General features: G+C 48.6%; 3 protein-coding genes across 3 annotated transcripts; 1 reads left to right on the top strand and 2 right to left on the bottom strand.

The window, feature by feature from the left end:
* Positions 1 to 507: 507 nt before the first annotated feature.
* On the bottom strand, positions 508 to 2,925 carry LOC136471564 (cyclin-A3-1-like). The gene is made up of 7 exons (XM_066469314.1): positions 1,986 to 2,925; positions 1,818 to 1,893; positions 1,636 to 1,712; positions 1,497 to 1,533; positions 1,233 to 1,382; positions 1,011 to 1,145; positions 508 to 917 (listed from the first exon to the last, which is right to left on the bottom strand). The coding sequence occupies exons 1-7, from the start codon at positions 2,567 to 2,569 to the stop codon at positions 831 to 833; spliced, it is 1,146 nt and encodes a 381-aa protein (XP_066325411.1). The 5' UTR covers positions 2,570 to 2,925; the 3' UTR covers positions 508 to 830.
* Positions 2,926 to 3,803: 878 nt separating this feature from the next.
* On the top strand, positions 3,804 to 6,334 carry LOC136451433 (leucine-rich repeat receptor-like protein FASCIATED EAR2). Its single transcript, XM_066452140.1, has 2 exons — positions 3,804 to 4,099; positions 5,836 to 6,334. The coding sequence occupies exons 1-2, from the start codon at positions 3,804 to 3,806 to the stop codon at positions 6,332 to 6,334; spliced, it is 795 nt and encodes a 264-aa protein (XP_066308237.1).
* Positions 6,335 to 11,807: 5,473 nt separating this feature from the next.
* Positions 11,808 to 19,727, bottom strand: LOC136525511 (uncharacterized). The gene is made up of 6 exons (XM_066518675.1): positions 19,382 to 19,727; positions 15,951 to 16,156; positions 14,766 to 15,054; positions 12,836 to 12,943; positions 12,415 to 12,665; positions 11,808 to 12,334 (listed from the first exon to the last, which is right to left on the bottom strand). Exons 1-6 carry the CDS (start codon positions 19,589 to 19,591, stop codon positions 12,217 to 12,219), a joined length of 1,182 nt encoding a protein of 393 aa, XP_066374772.1. The 5' UTR covers positions 19,592 to 19,727; the 3' UTR covers positions 11,808 to 12,216.
* Positions 19,728 to 20,307: the final 580 nt, after the last annotated feature.

Consider the following 20,307-nt stretch of genomic DNA (forward strand, 5'->3'; position numbering starts at 1 on the left):
CACATAGTTAAGAAAGCTGCTGCAATCAGGCTAAAGAGGATAAACACTCAACTTTTAGATTTTGTTAATTACTGATCACTTACTGGTTACTGCATCCGAAATAAGCATACTATATAGCAAAGTAATACTAACCTAAAGAACTGTATGTGCTAATCATGAATGGCAACAAGCATGTCAAGACATTCAGAATTCCAACATTCAGATGTGACCATTTTTCCTAGTAACAATAGTGAAGGTGCATTGTGTTAGAAATTTTGATCATTCACATGTGTGGCCAATTAACAGTAAAGGTGCACATTGTGATCATTCACAGCTGTTCCAGGTCTACCAGGACACATTTCTTGTGTCAAGAGCATATCACTTTCTGGCTTTCTGCATGTGTTTACCAAGATGGCAAGGTCTAATACATCCATAAGCTACCCTCTGATATAACTGACCACTAGATACTTTGTTCTGTACTAGAACTATATGAATAAGAGGAGAAAATGGAGCAAGAGCCAATAAATGAAAATGTTGCAATTGTGCCCCCAACAAATAAAGGCACCTGGTTGTAATGTATAATTATGATACACAAGTACAAAATGTGACACGCCTAGCCTTATATTGCGCTTGAACTTCAAACAAATCAACTCTGAATGCTCCTACCCGAGCTTAGATCGCAGCTGTTCGCTTGAACTTATCAACCAGCCTATCAACTAAAATCTACAGTGTTTTTCTCTCACAACAAAACAACTTCAGCCGAATTATCAGCCGACTTATATATCAGCCAAACAGTAGCCATTGCACATCTTGCTTGAGGAAAGCTGTGTGCTTGGCTTTACTCCACTAGATTATCCAGGAACACCTACTCCTTCAGTTTCTTCTAAGTATGATGCTGGGATCTCAACAGGAGGTAGCAAAGCTGATACACCCTTGAACTGTTCAAGAGATTTATTCCACAGTTAGGACACTAGAATTTTGCAAACGATCTGACAGTAAAACCATGTGCGGCTGTCAAGGCCCATGCTTACCCTGTGTTGCTTGTATTTTTCCCGGATCGCCATCATGGATGAAAATTTCCGGTTGAGCTGCAAATGGTGGATGACAGCAACACAGTCCTTCAACTCAGATGGCTTGTAGCCGGTTAGCGTCTGCATCTTCCTGCTCTGCAACCGTACATAACAAAATGAGTTGGTGGTGTTTGGTAACCAATGAGACATGAATGATTTGGATCGAGCAGATCAATATCATACCCAGGGATGGGTGTGTGGATCAAGGGTGAGCCTTGCAACAAACACCACCGAGGCTGCAACAAGTGATGGCAAGAAGCGAAGCAAACTGTAGTCCAGCAAGCTCAGCTCACAAAGGTAGCCACCCAGGAACTCCAGCTGGAGGCTAGTATACTGCAATATGAATCACAACATAATGGATCAGACAACGACGTACACAAGCAGCGGGTATTCGAACGGAAACAGACTTTATTGTTGAAATGCAACAAATCTCACAGGTGAAAGTACCTTATTGTTGTCTTCTTGGACAGATCTGATGAACATCCTAGGAAACAGAAAGTAAAGGGCACACAAAATTTAGAAACAGATTCATTCTGGCAAACAAGGATTGGGATAGCACTTCAGATTGATTTGGTTTGTGATCTACCTCAGAAACGTCTTGGGAGTAGGATTGCCCACCTCAAACTTGAGGACATTCAGTATATCACTCTCCATCTTAACTACCTACAGATCCCGAAGCACAGATCAATTAACATTTTGCGATAAATCAGTGGCAAGATCCGGAGACAAATCGCTTTCAAATCATACAGAGAAGACGAGCACACACACCTCCTGCTTGGTGTAGGTGTTATCGGTGATGTAGCAGAAATCCTCCACGTTGGGCGGGTTGATCTCCTCATACTTGCTGCATCGATTCGAATCGGACCCAGCACATGAGAAATGGAGCTCGGTTCTTGAACTGTGGAAGAATGAGATTTTAACGGATCGGTTGCTTACGATGCGACGAGCATGGCGGAGACGCCGAGGAGCTGCAGCCTCTGCCTGTTCAGTGCGTTGGCGGAGAGGAAGCGGTCGATGTAGGAGACGGTGAGGTAGAGCGTGTCGGAGACGAGCTTGTACTCCTCGGCGACCTCGACGAGCCAGTCGACGAGGATGGCGCGCATGTTGGGCGAGACGTCGAACTGCACCGCCGCGATGTAGTCCGTGGCGGGGCGGCGCTTGGCCTGCGACTCCATGGAGCGGAGGTAGGAGTAGATGTCGGACGCGTAGGGCTTGCAGAGCTGCGGATCCTCCCCCTCCTCGTCATCAGAGGCGTTGGCGGCGGCAGTCGCGGGCGCTGCCTTAGGCTTGGGCTCGGCGGCGGGGAGGAGGAGGTGCTGCTGCTTCCTGGCGGGCTTATCGTAGCCGTCCTCGTCGTCGTGCACGGCGTTGGGGTGCGTGGGCAGCTGGGTGAGCGCGAGGCGCTTGCGCTTGGCGGCGACGGCCACGAATGTGACGGCGGCGGCGCGCTTGGCTGCGGCGCGGGTGAGGCGCGGCGGTGCGGCGGCGACGGCGGCGGCGGAGTTCTCCTTGTCGGCCATGGGCGAAGGTAAAGGCGGGCGGCGCTGCTCCTGCTCCGGCTGTCCCTGCACGGCGGCGGTGGCGGCGGGGGGCAGGAGCAGGCTGCTAGGCGCCGGAGCACGGAGGGCGGAGCAGGGTGGACTGGTGGAGGAGTGGTGGGCGAGCGGTTAAGTAGCGGGCGGGGCGGTGGGAATGGGTGGGAGAGGAGGCCGCCATTATTTTTGGATTCGGAGGATTTCGGAGAGCTCCAGTTGGAGGGAAGCCCTCCGCGCAGCCTCGGGTGGCTTGGGTTCCCGGTTTCGATCGCCGCGGCCTCGATTTGGAAATCCGTTCGAGTTTTGGCAGCGACACGCCGCCCGTGTTGGGAGCGAGGGAAAGATTGGGGAGTTTTTTCCTTTTTTAAAATTCGGAGCGCGGGACTTTTGGGGGCTGTCAGAGAGTGACGCGGGCGCTATGCTCTTTTTTCGGCTCTGGCTGCCTGGCTGGGGATTCGGCGTCACGCCGCAGGCCTCGTGGTTGACCCGGCACGCGGGACTTTATTTCTCTGTTCTTTTTATTGTTTTTGTTTCCCTCTCTGTTTTTTTTACCGCTGCTTGCAGGTAAATGAGCTGTAGGACTAATGTTGTACAGTCCTAAAAGGAGTTATGCTATGAGATTTGTACTGATCAAAATTTCTTAAGTTTGATTATATTTATAGAAAAAATATTAGCAATATTTGCTCAAATAAGTTTATTAACAAGTAAATTACACGATCGGTCCTCAAAGTATTGGAGGGTTTTATCTGGGCCCTCAAACTACGAAATCGCACGTTTGGCTCTCTAATGTATTTAAGTAATCTCATCTAAGTTCAAGTTAGACGCGAGGAGTGTTAGAAGCTGACGTGGTCGTCATGTGGACATGATTTGACGTGCCGTGCAGCTGCTGGCGCACGGAGCCGGAGGAGGACGCTGGCGCACGGACGCCGTCGTCTTGCCATTGTCTGGTTCCCCTCCACTCCAGCTGTGTCACTCCATCCTCTCCATCAGATTGCGCCGCTGCTCATCCAAGGTAGAGGCCCCTCGGGCCAAATCTCAGAGCGACAGCCGCCATGGTCGCCGGACACATGCTCGCGCGTGGTCGCCCTCCCTTGATCTCGCTCTGCCCTGCCTCTCTCTCTCTCTATTCGGGGTCACCCTAGGCAGTAGAAGCATCCGCGGTCGCGCCTCGCTCTCGCTCTGCCATAGCAATGCTGCACGAGTGCTCTCGTCGCCAGCAATGACGAATGACGCCGCCATGGACAAGCTGCTGCGCCTCCCGCTGGCTCAGGCCACGCTGGCCCGCGCCGCCGTCGACACAACCAACTCCTACCTCCGCGTCACCGGCGTCGCGCTCGACCCCGCAGGTTACTCTGGTGCGCTCCCCGCGGCCCTTCTGTCCTCGCTCCCCTTCCTCGCGTCGTTGTCCCTCGCCGACAACCGGTTCCACGGCGAGCTCCCCACGGGGGTCCCGCTGCCGCTGAGCCTCCGCATCCTCGACCTCTCTGGCAACGCCTTCTCCGGCGCCATTGTAAGGTCCTAATATGGCTAGAGGGGGTGAATAGCCTATTTAAAATCTACAAATCAACTAGAGCAATTTGATTAGTATAACAAATAGCGAAATACAAACTTGCTCTAGCTCTACAAGGGTTGCAAGCCACTTATCCAATAATTATAGTTGTTATGATTACTAGGCACACAATTCACTAGGCACTACTCACTGAGAGCTCTCATAATTTCTACACTAAAGATCTCCACTATATGAACTTAATCTACAAAGCAAGCTCTCAATTTTAGCTACACTAAAGAGCTTGCTATAGCTAGTTTGTGGGAATATAAATGAGTAAGTGAGGTGATTACCATCGCGTAGAGGAGTGAACCAATCACAAGATGAATACTTTATCAATCACCGGGAGAATACCAAAGGGCAAGAGACAACCAATTTTTCTCGAGGTTCACATGCTTGACAACACGCTACATCCCCGTTATGTCGACCAACACTTGGTGGTTCGACGCCTAAGAGGTGTTACACAAACCTCGTCCACACAATTGGACACCGCAAGAACCTACCCACAAGTGAGGTAACTCAATAACACGAGCAATCCACTAGAGTTACCTTTCGTCGCTCCACCGGGGAAGGTACAAATCCCCTCACAATCACCAGAGATGGCCACGAACAATCACCAACTTATGCCAATCCTCCTCCGCTGCTCCAAACCGTCTAGGTGGTGGCAACCACCAAGAGCAACAAGCGAATCCCACAGCAAAAACACGAACACCAAGTGCCTCTAGATGCAATCACTCAAGCAATGCACTTAGATTCTCTCCCAATCTCACAAAGATGATGAATCAATGGTGGAGATGAGTGGGAGGGCTTTGGCTAAGCTCACAAGGTTGCTATGTCAATGCAAATGGCCAAGAGAGTGAGCTTGAGCCGGCCATGGAGCTTAAATAGAAGCCCCCACAAAATAGAGTCGTTGGCTCCTCAGTCCACTAAAAAACGGGGCGACCGGACGCTAGACCCTAGCGTCCGGTCACGCGATGCGTGCCACATGGCCCCTGCTTCAAACGTTGATCGTCTGATCCCAACGGTCATCAGTACATTTAAGTTATGACCGAACGCGCTGCTTTGAAGTGACCGGACGTAGGACCTCAGCGTCCGGTCATTTCCAGTAAGGTTCCATTCGCCCGACCGGACTCACCCAGCGTCCGGTCACTCAACGTCTCCTCTGTGCAGCCACGTTAATGGGACCGGACACACTCAGCCAGCGTCCGGTCATGAAGTGACCCAACGTCCGATCGAAAGACCGATGCTAGCGTCATCACTACTTCCATTGACCGGACGCAGGACCCAGCGTCCGGTGCACTCTGTGAAAATCTATCTTTTCTATATAGGGCGCCGGTGGCACCGTCGGACTGTCCGCACAAACATTTTCAAGGGTGTTAGCACTCCACTAGATCCTAAATGCATATGCAATGAGTTAGAACATCTAGTGGCACTTTGATAACCGCATTCCAATACGAGTTTCACCCCTCTTAATAGTACGGCTATCGAACCTAAATGCGATCACACTCGCTAAGTGTCTTGATCACCAAAACGAAAAGGCTCCTACCACTTATACCTTTGTCTTGAGCCTTTTGTTTTCCTTTCTCCTTTTCCATGTCCAAGCACTTGATCATCACCATAGAATCACCATCATCATATCATGATCTTTATTTGCTTCACCACTTGAAATAGTGCTACCTATCTCATAATCACTTTGATAAACTAGGTTAGCACTTAGGGTTTCATCAATTAACCAAAACCAGACTAGAGCTTTCAGCCATCCCGGGGTCCCTGTTCACCGCCCCTCCGCGCTACAGGAGCTCTACCTCTCCCGCAACGGCTTCTCCGCTGGGGTACCGTCGCAACTGGCGCTCTTGGGCGCCCTGACACGGCTCGAGCTGCAGCACAACGCTCTCGTGGGGGCCCTGCTGAGGCTGGGCGTAATGCGCTCGCTGGTCCACCTCGGCGTGAGCGGCAACGCGCTATCGGGCTCGTTGCTCGACGTGCCGAGGACGCTGCCGCCGTCGATCTGGCCCGTCGCGGCGCGCAACAACTCCTTCTCTAGGCCGTTGAGCACCGCGATGCTGGCCGCGCTCCCCGTGGTGCGGGTGCTGGACCTCATAGGCAATGTGGTGTCTGACGTGGTCCTAGGCGCTGCGCTCGCACACCTGGCGCTGCGTTGGCGAGCCTACGGAGGTCTGACGGCGCGACGTGGCCTAACATGAGCGTCACGGGCCGTAAGCCTTGTGGACGGGAGGAAGCGCATGGAGCGACCGAACACATGGCCGGCGCCACCCTTCATCCTCGATGGCTTCCTGATCTTCCTGGCCTCCACGTCTGTGTCGACGAAGCACGAGAGCTCGGTGCAGCTGTGCTGTCGGGAGAGAGCCCGTGGCGCATCATCTCTGACGAGGTGGTCTGCAAGTGTGGCCATGGATGTGGATGACTACAGTGGTGGTGCAGAGGACAAGGGAGACGGCGGTGCAGGCGGGGCCTTGCTCTTGCCACTATTGTTGTCGGTGGAGGAGGGTGGCCAGAGCGTGCGAGCGAGTGAGACGGTGATGGGGGATGTTGTTGTGGCTGGTTCCAATCAGGAGACTCGGCGCCGAGCACTCTGGTGGACTAGCGAGAGCGTGGAGGCGGGGAGCGGCGACAACCGGCCTGGCAGCTCCATGTCGGAGGAAGACGTCCACCGCTTCGACGATGACATGGCCACGCGACGCGATGGCCAAGCCAGCCATCGTCCGCCAGCTCTCCTGCCCCCATACGCCATGTCCATGCTTAAATCATGTCCACATGGACGACCACGTTAGCTTCTAACCCTCCTCGTGTTTATTTTGGACTTGGGTGAGATCACTTAAATACATTAGGGAACTAAACGTGCGATTTCATAGTTTGTGGACCTAGACGAAATCCGCCTAATACTTTAAAGACCAGTCGTGTAATTTACTCTTTATTAAATATATTCAGCGGCTTATCTAATGATATTAGTTATCGGACTTGCTAGCGCCCATATGTCCGATCTGGGGCGCTAGCGTCAAACGGTACCCGCCCAGCGAGCGAGCGAGCACCCCACGCGTCGGGCTTGCGAGCGAGCGCCCCAGCAGCGGACCCACACCGCTAGCCACTTCCCACACGCATCCCCTATGCAACACCCAATCAACTTTTGAAACATCTAGATGCAACAGTTGCAACATACAAAAGAAGACAAATGAAACACTTGAAACATACGTCTGAAACACTTGCAAAAACACCTGAAAACACATGAAAACCATTACAAAACATATGCAACATCCAGATGAAACACTTGCAACAGACATATAAAACACTTGAAACATACACTTGCAACATGCATGTATATGCAACATCTAGATATACTTTTGCAACATCTAGATAAAAACACTTGCAACATATGTCCGATACAGATGAAATATTTTGAACATACACTTGAAACATACATGCATAACCATCGCAACATGTGCAACATCTCAATCTACTTTTGCAAACCCGTTGCAAAACACTTGCAACATACCTCTGAAACACCTAAAACATATGTTTGCAACATGCGCTTTTAGCGCAACATCTCCTTGCTGCTTGGGAATGGAGGCTCGTCGGCGTACGAAGTTCACCGGTGTAGAGCTTGCCGCTCCGATGGACAAGGCCACGGTGGGTTGCTCCGGTGAAGAAGGTGAAAGGTCCTAATATGGCTAGAGAGGGGGGTGAATAGCCTATTTGAAAATCTACGAACCAACAAGAGCAATTTGATTAGTATGACAAATAGCGTAAATCAAACTTGCTCTAGCTCTATAAAGGGTTGCAAGCCATCTATCCAACAATTCTAGTTACTATGATCACTAGACACATAATTTACTAAGTCACTACTCACTAAGAGCTCTCACACTTGTTACACTAAAGAGCTCCACTAGATGAACTTAAGCTACAAAGCAAGCTCTCAATTCTAGCTACACTAAAGAGCTTACTACAACTAGTTTATGTGTATGTAAATGAGTAAGTAAGGTGATTATACCACCGCGTAGAGGAGTGAACCAATCACAAGATGAATAATAACTCAATCACCGGGAGAATACCAAAGGGCAAGAGACAACCAATTTTCTCCCGAGATTCACGTGCTTGCCAACACGCTACGTCCCCGTTGTGTCGACCAACACTTGGCAGTTCGACGGCTAAGAGGCATTTCACGAACCTTATCCACATAATTGGACACCACAAGAACCTACCCACAAGTGAGGTAACTCAATGACACGAGCAATCCACTAGGGTTACCTTTCGGCGCTCCATCGGGAAAGGCATAAATCCCCTCACAATCACCGGAGATGGCCACGAACAATCACCAACTCGTGCCAATCCTCCTCCGCTGCACCAAACCGTCTAGGTGGTGGTAACCACCAAGAGCAACAAGCAAATCTCACAGCGAAACACGAACACCAAGTGCCTCTAGATGCAATCACTCAAGCAATGCACTTAGATTATCTCCTAATCTCATAAAGATGATGAATCAATGATGGAGATGAGTGGGGGGGCTTTGGCTAAGTTCACAAGGTTGCTATGTCAATGCAAATGACCAAGAGAGTGAGCTTGAGCCGACCATGGGGCTTAAATAGAGAGCCCCCACGAATAGAGTCGTTGGCTCTCTGTTCACTGAAAAGTCGGGGTGACCAGACACATTAGTCAGATCGATCGAACGTAGGACCCCAGCGTCCAGTCGCGTGATGTATGCCACGTGTCCCCTGCTTCAAATGTTGATCACCCGATCTCAACGGTCATCAGAGCATTTAAGTTGTGACCAGACGCGCTGCTCAAAGTGACCGGACGTAGGACCCCAGCGTCCGGTCGTTTCTATTAAGGTTCCACTCGTGACCGGATGCGTCCGGTCACCAGCGACTGGACTCGCCCAGCGTCCGGTCACTCACTGTCTCCTCTGTGCGCCATCACATTAGCACGACCGGATGCTGAACAGTGTTTAGCCTGCGTCCGGTCAAGAGACCGAGGGCGGCTTTCACTGCGCGCCACTGACCAGACGTAGGACCATAGCATCCGATCACCACGTGACCAGCGTCCGGTGCATTATGTGAAACCCTGTCTTTTCTATACAGGGCACCGATGAAGTTTTGAACCCTTGCTCCCAAGTGCTAAACACAATGGGTATCACCTTTGTGCATGTGTGTTAGCATATTTTCACAAACATTTTGAAGAGTGTTAGCACTCCGCTAGATTCTAAATGCATATGCAATGAGTTAGAGCATCTAGTGGCACTTTGATAACCGCATTTGGATACGAGGTTCACTCCCTCTTAATAGTACGGCTATCGATCCTAAATATGATCACACTCTCTAAGTGTCTTGATCACTAAACCAAAAAGCTCCTATCAATTTCACCTTTGCCTTGAGCTTTTTGTTTTTCTTTCTTCTTTTCCAAGTCCAAGCATTTAATCATCATCATGCCATCACCATCATCATGTCATGATCTTCATATGCTTAATCACTTGGAGTAGTGCTACCTATCTCATAATCACTTTGATGAACTAGGTTAGCACTTAGGTGTTCATCAATTCACCAAAACCAAACTAGAGCTTTCAGAAGGCCGTGAGGCGGAGTGGGGGCGCGGCACTGCAGGGGACGTGGCGCGGCAAGGGATGAGGGAGCGGCGCGGTGCGGGATGGGGGCACACGCGCGGATGGAGGGAGCGGATGGTGGCAGGGCTGTGTAGCGCGGACGGGAGCTAACGACGGGTCTATTTGGTTAGCTTAATATTGGTATATACATTGGGTCTATTTGGTTGTGTTTCTCTATCAAACTTGGTTAACCTAAGCCAACATAGGGTAACGCAAGTTGTGCTGTTTGGTTTACCTATATTACCTTCGTGGTTGGTCTTCTGTATGGTCTTGGTAGAATCACCTCATCTTTTGTGAGGGTGATTTTCAGCTCCATCACCTCCCACCTCTGCCACCATCTTCCTTGAGCACACCTTCCAGCTGCTCTGCTACTCCTTCCTTGCTTCTTTGGTTGTCCACTTGCACATGAGACGACAGCGTGGGGCCCAAGCCCGACAGAGCATGCGCACCGGGAGGGCTGGTGGAGGGCGGAGCTCGTGCGGGGCCATCCCTACAGAGCTCGCGTGTGCGTGTGCGGGGTGTCCGGTTGAGCTCGTGTGGGGCTCTTTGGCCCGACAGAGGTCACGTGGAGGGCCCGGAAACAAGGAGGAAGAGAAGGGCGGGAGGCGCGGTGGCGAGCGGTGATAGGAGTGAAGAGGGAGAGACCAAGAGGTGAGTGGAATACTAGCTAGACCTGGCTAGTGGGAAACGAGCGGGTCATTTCAGTCTTGCCATGCTACGTTGGCTAAGGAGTCCAACCAAGTAACAAACATACCAAAAGTGGCCCTCCTAGATAGGGGTTAGACATACAACCAAACAGACTCATTATTTTCACAATGAGCAAAGTTTTTCATCTAAAACAAATTTAGTAATACCACCATTTTGAAAAAAAATCATTTATATCTACTAACACCTTTACTTTCTTATTTGACTACCAGATTTTACTTGTGCTATAGTAAATGAACTTCAAGTCCTCTTCAACTTTAATTTAATTTAGATGTATATTCTTTTTATTAAAAAAGCGTCTAGTTTTTTTTCTAGGTTAGATATCTACTAACAGGTTTTGGGGACGGCCGTATCTCGCGGTGGCGGTTTAAGGAAGCTCACAATACCACCGAAGGCCATGTAGTATGCTCGATATTTCTCATTGTGTCCGACTAAGTCACCGTGAAAATGAAGTATAAATATGATTTTACGTATCGTGGCTCTCTCACCACCGCTCGTCTACGACACCACGTGGTGGAACCTAAGTCTATTCCATTTTTCAGCCTCTGGATTCGCCATCGTTGCACAACACACTGTGGCCGTCACCTGCGCTGTTGCCGCTCTATGACCTCTACAACCGGAGACCTCCTCCCTCCGGAAGCCATGCACGAGCACGACCCCGGCACCACTTGCTGGCGCAAGCCGTTTGCTTATCCTCAGACCTCAGGAGAGTGCTATCTGCCGTCCCCATACGTGCTGGCGCCGGAGCACCCCTAAGCTGAAGACCACCAGGCCGGTGGATGCTACAACCAGCTGCAGGCTCATCAGCACCCAACGTCTGTGCAGCATGAGCAGGCTTTCAGCAGCTGATGACCTCATCCAAGTTTCGCTTTCGTTTTCGCTTCTGATGTGGAAATTAAAGCGGCATGTGATCGATCGAGTGCGCTCCATATAAGGGCCAATAAAGAGTCGTTTTCTATAGCCCATCCAAAGATATAGTTTCCATCACATATTTCCCTATGGTATGATAGAATTGTTGTCCGGATCAACAGTTGCAAGTACAGCCTTTTTAAATCTGCCTCTGTTCTGATTTGTATGAGTTCTCAAGTCACGTTAGAGCCTCTTTAGAGCGTAGGAATTTCACAGTAATCATATAAGAATTTCACATGAATCAATTTATTTTTACAGGAAAATAGGCCTCTTTTGACTTAGTACAAGCCTAACAGACTTATATACCTAATAAATACGCTCCATATTTGATCAGAGAAAGTACGAGCAATTTCCTTATCCGAACTAGTTGCAACTTTCATTTCACTCAAGGGGCCATGTTACTAGTCTAAATACAATTCCAATGAACGTATGAACTTGTGACCTCCAAAACATGAGAAGTTAGGCTTTATTCGAACCAAGAAGAGACACAAGAACTAAATGGACATTGGACAACAATCACAACCACCAGATACATTACAACTAGAATACAAGGATGCCTATCATGCTACCACGAGAAAAACACCAACGAACCACCAAATTCTTTTTTGTATGGCACAACATCAAAGGAAGAAAAAGAAAGTAGTTCGCGTGCAAATGTAACACTAGCTTTACACCCGAGTGACTGTTTGCTGAATTTACAGGAACTACAACTATATAGCTCAGCAGTGCCCCCTGTATTAGGGCATCCTTTGACAGGGAACGCAGTGTAACGGTCACCTCTGCGGCTCTGCCATTTTGGCCCATTCCTTGACCAGGTCTTTCCATTCTTCCCGGTGAGGAATATCAGTAAACGTGGAACCCTCAAACAACATGATCATCACCACCAGAGAAAGAACCCACGTCGCTGGATATTCGCAGAAGCTGAGCAAGCTCTAACCGGTACTCCAAACCCCGGATGTAGTGACCCAGCAGCATGCACCTAAACAATAGAAAAAATAGGTGGTAAGTTGCTACATGGTATAAGAACAAAGAATGCCTAGTAAGTCAGCTTCACATTACCAGAACAACAAACGTGCAAGATAATCACGGGGAACAGATATTAGGGGCTGAAATGGGAGGGAAGCATTCTCAACAAGTTCTGCACGGTCATCATCCTCGCCCCGAAGGTTTAGGACACCCCCAGAAGTGTTATCTAGCAGTGGAGGGGCCTTCGAGTGTATCTTGGGAGAAAGAGTGGCAAGCAGACCATGAACCACAGAATGAATTGCTTCTTGCACGCCGGGACATGTAGACTCTGATAGTTCAGCAACCTGTTCAAAGCAGCTAGGTTAGGCAACTGAGCAGGAGAGAACTTTCTAATTATGTTTTGCACTTGGGATTTGTGTTAGACTATTTGGTCATAATTGATTCATTAAGCAGATGAAATGTATCGAAAAAATGACCCTTCTCATGAGCCATGAGATCTCCATTTAGAACATACCTTCTCTGGTGTTAGTGACCTTAAATAGTCCAGCAAGTCATTTTTTTCCTCCCCAACAAACTGTTGCATCTGTAGGGCAGAATTCTTTCTCCTGAGATCATGTAACTCCTGCAATGTCAACAAAAGCAATAAGCCTGGCAAGTTCAAATATATGACACAACACAGGTTGTCAGATTCAAAATGATAAATCCTTTTTTACAGGTCCAACTACACACAATATAGAGGTACAATTGGTTTAGATTTTTTTTTTCATCCACGATTGTTCAGCCCAGAGTGCGTCTAAACGTCTGCCTTGATACTTGTCGGATTAGAAACTGGAGTGCATTTTTTATGAGTCAGATATAGTGGGTAAGTGTCCCTCGGAAACCATTGGTTTGGGGATCTCACAGGATATGTACAAACTATGAGATCATGGTTATTTGGATATTGCCACATCTGAGATATTTCTTTGTACCCTTGTCTTGCAAACTTGAAATCAGAGAAATCATAAATATATGGTAGCTTCCAGTATGTGACTTCAAGCTGATAATTATGGTAAACCATTTGTCGGTGTGTTTTGAAGGCCGGGCCTGGTGCAAGCGGTAGTGTCTTACCGCCTGTGACCGGAAGGTCCCGGGTTCGAGTCGCGGTCTTCTCGCATTGCACAGGCGAGGGTAAGGCTTGCCACTGACACCCTTCTCCAGACCCCGCACAGAGCGGGAGCTCTCTGCACTAGGTACGCCCTATTTGTCGGTGCGTTTTGGACATGTAAAATTGGTTAAGTAATGTTATAGTCTTGGTCTCTTTGTTTGCTGGAAAGCCTATATGTATGCTACTATATTGGATTAGATTGCCATATTAATAACCAAGACCATCCGTATACATAGTCCTATTCAATCTATTGGAGAGAAAAGATGCACAGATTGAATCAGTGATATCCAACTGAATAGATCCCAAATGAAACCTTATTGACCATAAAAGATAACGTTTTCAACAAGTGAACTAAGATGACATTATTTTTTTAATATATTTTTGTTGAGCTGGAAAAATATTGTCTAGCTCAACAAGATATTCCAGCTCGGCTTGACCCTTGCCCTTGCTCAATTTGTTCATTGAGGGAAGCTTGGGCCTGCAAGAAGGCTGCGAAGATTGAGCAGTTTGCCAAAGACTAACCCAATCTATGGTATTGGTACCAAGCTTGCACACTGAGCTTACTAGTGCCCTGCTTGGACTTTTGTTCCCATTTATGATGTGCAACTGTACAAGAGTAACAAGATACATGTCCTACCCATGCTTGAGTTGAGCTCCAGCGTTGACAGAGCTGATCTTGAGCGCACAAAGCTTGAACACCAACCTAGGCTTGCTTCAGCTCAGCTCAAACTTGTGTTCGATTCAACCAAAACTAGTGCTGAGCTCAAGACGAGCTATGGCACTTTGAGCTTGGCTTCTCTAGTAGCAAGTTGATCAATCAAATAAAATTCTACCATATAATCTCATGACCGAGAGAGAAATAATCTACATTGCTTATTTTGCTGGGAGCAAGCTATGGATTCGTTAGATACAATCAATAAACTATGATTTCCGTAAGCATTACAACATATTTGCAAGAACAAGTGAAATAAATGATGGCAAAGAAAACAAAATTGTATGTACGGTATGCAAAATATTCTCAACAACCTATCGATGTGTTCCATAAATCTCACAAAGGTGACGTTCACAAGTTCAGATAGAAGTACAAACTACAAACATATAGTGGGTAAGTTCAACTGGATTACAGAAGTAAGCCTGTGTATAACTTCCATGTTATTTCTGATCTTCCTCTTATGGTATATATATGCATCACCCATATTTATGAACTAATAAATGCATGACTGCAGTAGATATAATGCCAAATAATGAACCAAGTAGTAAATGAAATGGTTTGGCTAATAAAGCAACAGACTGTAGTTACCTTTTTCATGGCATCCAAACGATATTGCATCTGAATAATGTACTCTTCTGCCTGTGGTGTTAAGTCGCCGAGCTCTTCTCCCATATTTTCAAATGATGATCCTTCATCAGTTTTTCCAGGGTCCTGGGGCATGTCTTCTGATAATCTAAAAATAGTGACAGGTCTACCCAAATTGATGTTATGATGATTATCTTCAGTGACGTCACTTTTTGGGCATTCTGCAACTTCTTCAGACAGTTCTAGATTTCTTTCAAAAGAAAGCCTGTATTCAGCATTTCGCAGAGTATACCTGGACACAAAAACAAAGTAGAGATTTAAGTTTCGTACAATGTATACATGTGAACTGTATTTCCATGAAACAAGGCATTGCTTCTTGTTATCTCACCTTTTCAATTAATAAATTACATAGCTGTAGCTATTACAGAAAATAATATAATAAGAGTTATCACATGGGAATGGGAAGTAGGTTCATATGTTTAATAAGACAGGATCTCGGACAGAGTTTATTAGAGCTAATATTCAGAATTAACTAAACTATTGAGCAGGAATTTTCATTTCTTTGTTTTGGGAAAGTGGAAAAAAGAAACTAACAGTTAATTCGGAAGCAGCTATCAAGCGCAGCTAACTTTGTGATGTGACTATTAGCCTAGGAAAACTAGCCAGATCAACATATTTAAACCATACCACACAAACTCTTATGGAAAAAGGAAGCCACACAAGCAGAATGACTTGACTCCAGACAGCAGAATATGCTCCAACTCTCTACTTGACCTAAAAGAAGCGAAAGAACCAGCAACCACCAACAAGTGGTACAAGCAGAAGAAATGTCACTACCATGGAAACTACTAAACATCACTAGAATGTTACCATATTTTAATCATCTGATAACGACAGGCCTCTTTCTCATACAAAACATGTCAGAAAGGCATGACACAATTGTTCATCATTTCTAGGTCCATGCTGTCCTGCTGAACTAATAAATAGCAAGACTGCAAGAGTTGTCAATTGCCATCAGTTTCACATGTCATTTAATTGACTGATACACATTGAAAGGTAACGGATGTTGACTCAGAATTCCAAATTCAACAACAGTTCAAACAAGCATGTGCCTAATTATGCAACCAAGTCTCAGAAATACTTTTCATAATCACCATCATAGAAAAAGCTATGGACTATAAAACATACCCAGTCATAATTGAAGATACCAATAACTTGAAGAAGGGATTCCAAAGGGCTTCTACAATGACACGGAACTGATCAGATGGAAGCAGACCCAACATGCCAGAAATAGTCCTCTTCATTGCATCAACTGTTTCAGGAGCAACATCTTTCTGAATGACACTTAGGTCCAGGGGCTCTATATCCTGGATCAAGTTCCAGAGCATGGATTTCTACAGAGAACCAAACACATCATAAGCCAACTTTACAGCATGACCAAAACAATGTCCAAGTGTCTTTTAATAGATGAAAAAGTAATGAATGTCCATATAGTAGTTATATCAAGGAAGTTTATAGGCACTTTATATAATAGTTCTGAACATATGTATTATTGTCACCCCTAGCAAGTGTCTATAAACAAATGCTCAAAATCATTTAGTCAGAATGTATTACATGCAATTAATCCCTACAAGACAAATAGCTGCTAATCAGTAAAAAATCCTCCCCAAAGAATCCCACAATTTCATTAAGAAATGATCCATGGGCAAACAGTATTTCAAAATTACTTAGAAAAATTATTAATGGTCATAACAACGGCTGCTACATTTAGCTAGAATAGATGACGGGTCACAGGTTGCTCCATCTGACAAATACATTGTGAACTGATATACAGAAGCAAACGTCTACAGAAACATAGTACGCCGCAATGCTGAGAATGACCCAGCTCAATATGGACAAATCATCTTGAGCTATCCAAAAGAACTTTGATATTAAAGTTTAAGGTCATAAGTCTTCAGTCCAAAAATTAGCTCAGTGAGTACGAATTACAAATAAAGAGTTTGCTATGTTAAGGACCACTTAGCTCAGTATTAGCCAGTAGTACCAACGTTACTGCTAAGATAGTTAGCAGTATATAATGTTTCGACCTAGCAATAAACAAAAACAGTGGTGGAACACTGAATCCTTAAGCGCCATGGTTCCTCATGTCACATGGGGCTCACAAAACAGTTTTTTTTTTATTTTTGCAATGCTATATGACCCCTATGACAGCAGGCTGTTAGTAAGCAATCATTCTTCCTAAATCACAACCTTGACCTCAAAAAGAAAGTGAAAAATGGAGCTCAAAACAAAAAATTTGTCATCAGCCTCATGATCCAGGCAGGCATCTTACAACCAACATATGTCTAAAGGACCATTGTTGCTGACGTTTACCAAGCCTAAAGTTATGTCCATGCAGATGCAGCTAAACCTCCATTGCTTCACAGTGTACACTTGTCGGGTACCATAAAAAGGGGTCCCCTAAGCAAAAACCGAAAAAATCGCTTAGACCCTGTAATAATCAAAGCCAAGAGACAACTACCGGCTAACCCCCACCTTGTCCGAGGCTACCGATTCTCCGCCTCGCTCGAGGCCTCGCACGTAAGGCCTCGGACGGGGAACGGATTCTCCGTCTCGCTCGAGGCCCCGCACGTAAGGCCTCGGACGGGGAACCGATTCTCCGTCTCGCTCGAGGCCCCGCACGTAAGGCCTCGGACGGGGTACCGATTATCTGTCTCGCTTGAGGCCTCGCACGTAAGGCCTCGGACGGGGAACCGATTCTCCGCCTCGCTCGAGGCCCCGCACGTAAGGCCTCGGACGGGGAACGGATTCTCCGTCTCGCTCGAGGCCCCGCACGTAAGGCCTCGGACGGGGAACCGATTCTCCGTCTCGCTCGAGGCCCCGCACGTAAGGCCTCGGACGGGGAACTGATTCTCCGTCTCGCTCGAGGCCCCGCACGTAAGGCCTCGGACAAGGTGCCGATTCTCCGCCTCACTCGAGGCCGGCTCGGCAACAACCCCGGTGCCTCCGCCTCGACCGACTTCCCTGACAGAACGTCACGTCCCACTAATGCGACCAACCACTCCCGCGACGTCAGCCGGACGACGGCTCGACACAGCAGAACGACAGACGAAATGGGAGTCGCATCAACACCATGTCGTCCGGGACGAGACGGGGCGGGGGTTACCGGCCGCTGTGCTCGGTACTGTGCCCACGACTGACGCTCATGCTGCATTGTGCTGCCTAACCCCAACTGCTCCGAGGACAGCGCGGCGTGGGGAGTCAAGTTCGGGTCCCTGTAGCCTCGGAATCAGCGTACAGGACCAACTGCTCCCTCCGAGCCTCGGCGATCCACTTCAGGGTCTCGGCAGCCTCGGGATTCGCGCCCGCCGAGCCCCCCACGATGGCTCGGCCTCGGCACCAACTGAGCCTCGGCTTTTTACACTGTCAACACACAACGACCGACACGTCGTCCGCCATGCCCTGCGTCAAGCTATCACTGGAGCTCCCACGTCGCACAGGATCGGGTGTGACCGGCGCGTTGCTCTAGTGCATCAAGGACAGGACCGCTCCGTCGACCACGGAAACGCCACCTCCGCTCACAGGACGCCGCGTAGCAAACACATGTATCACCCCTGTCCCCCCTTCAACTATAAAAGGGAGAGACCGGGGCCGTTTCTAGACACGGACGGACAGACGGGGAAAAACACAGACAAACACTCACGAGACACATAGAGGTAGACAGACGAGCACGCGAACTCACGGGTTCACGAACTCACGCATAGACGCTCAGACGAACACACGCTCAACACTCTGTGATCCGCACGCTTCCCCGCTGCTTGAGATCAACATCTCAAGCAACCCACACCGCTCCACGCAGAGACCTGGGAATAGCTCCCTCTCTCGCCCTGCTTGTAACCCCCTACTACAAGCACTTCGGTGCAAGGAATACAAGATAGATCTCTCAGACTGGACGTAGGGCACCTATTGCCTGAACCAGTATAAACCTTGTGTCTCTTTGCATCACCATCCGGGATTAGGGACACGCAGTACATTTTCACTAGTTGGTTGCGGGCCCGCCGGTCCAAAACACCGACAACACTCTTACAGAACCCCCTCCCCCTTCTGAGTGGCGCAAACCACAACTTTATGTACAGAAACTAAACCTCGACAATAACTAGAATTGCACGAGCATCGAATTCTTGTTTCTCTTGATGACCAGTGAACGCAGCTAACAAATAGCCGCTTCTAAGCACCTCGTGTCGTGTATTAGACTACTTGGCAGTAACGTTGCCACCTTATTTGCGGGTATTCTATTCAATTAACAGACGACCATGAGCTGCGAGCGATGATCTATCACAGGAGGTAGTCATCACAATATGAACCGTTTGCTGGAACGCAGATCTTATTCCTGACCCAAGTCCCAAAGGCCTGGAATTTCATGAGACATCAAATTTCAAACAGGAAATGATTACGGGTAGCGGCTTTCCAGCATAGAAACCTCAAAATCGGGGCCAACGAAATCCACGGACGCTAATCATGCAGTAGTATTCGATCGATACTACCACCAACTATACTAATTTTGGGGGAAAAAGAGGCTGGTCGTTCGGGCGATGTCCCCGAGGTAGGCGAAGGCTCACCTTGGAGTGTCCATGTACGGGCCTCCCCCGCGCGTGCAGCTCGTCGAAGGGCGACGCGGACGCGGCCGCCACCCCGACAACCCTCCTCCGGCGGGCGGCCCCTCCACCCGCCGGGGCAAACGGCAGCTGCGGCGGGGGCGGCGGTAGGGGCAGCCTGAGGCGCTGCTGCGCGGCGGAGGGCGGCGCGCGGAGGCTGTAGGCGGTCGGCATGTGGGCCGTCGCCGAAGGCGGACGGATGGGGGGGCGCGGGCGGGGCGATTCCTGCCTCCCCTCCGCTTCCTCTTCCCCTCGGGGCCCCGAGGTGGTGGTGATAGAAGATAGGCTTCTCCCTCAGCTGCCCCGCTGGCTGGCTGTCTCGCTCGGTCTCCCTCGATAGCCAAGCCGCGCCCGGATACTCGCGGGGAGATTGGGTCGCTGACGGGGCGGGTCCGGCCGGGGAACTCGTGGACGGCCGCGGTTGGACCCGGGTGGGTGGAATTGCGTGGATGACACCCACGTCTGCTGCTCGTCCACGTGAGTTATGGGCCTGCTGTTGTGTGCCGCCCAAACAGCGCGGTACGGCCCAATAACGTCTGCCGGCGTGTGCTTTTTTTTTTAATCTCACGCAAGCGCGTGTGCTGGTGAGTGGTGAGTGGTGAGTGGTGACACGTTTCTTACCGGCGTGTTTGGTCGCCAGAGTTGGCCGCTCCTCCCATGCTGCACTTTCGGCTGCTGTTTGGTTATTTCCCGGCCGTCTGACGCCACCACAGGTTCTCAACTGCACGTAAGTAATTTTCCACGCCTGAACTCGCCAAAAATCTGGCGACGAGGGGGTGTTTGAATCCATGACTAAAGTTGGGGCGTCACATCGAATGTTTGATAGTTATAATAAAACAAATTACAGAAGTCCTCAATAATTTGTGAGATAAATTTATTAAGTCTAATTA

Source organism: Miscanthus floridulus, chromosome 1 (genome assembly GCF_019320115.1).
Source record: "Miscanthus floridulus cultivar M001 chromosome 1, ASM1932011v1, whole genome shotgun sequence".
NCBI lineage: Eukaryota > Viridiplantae > Streptophyta > Magnoliopsida > Poales > Poaceae > Miscanthus > Miscanthus floridulus.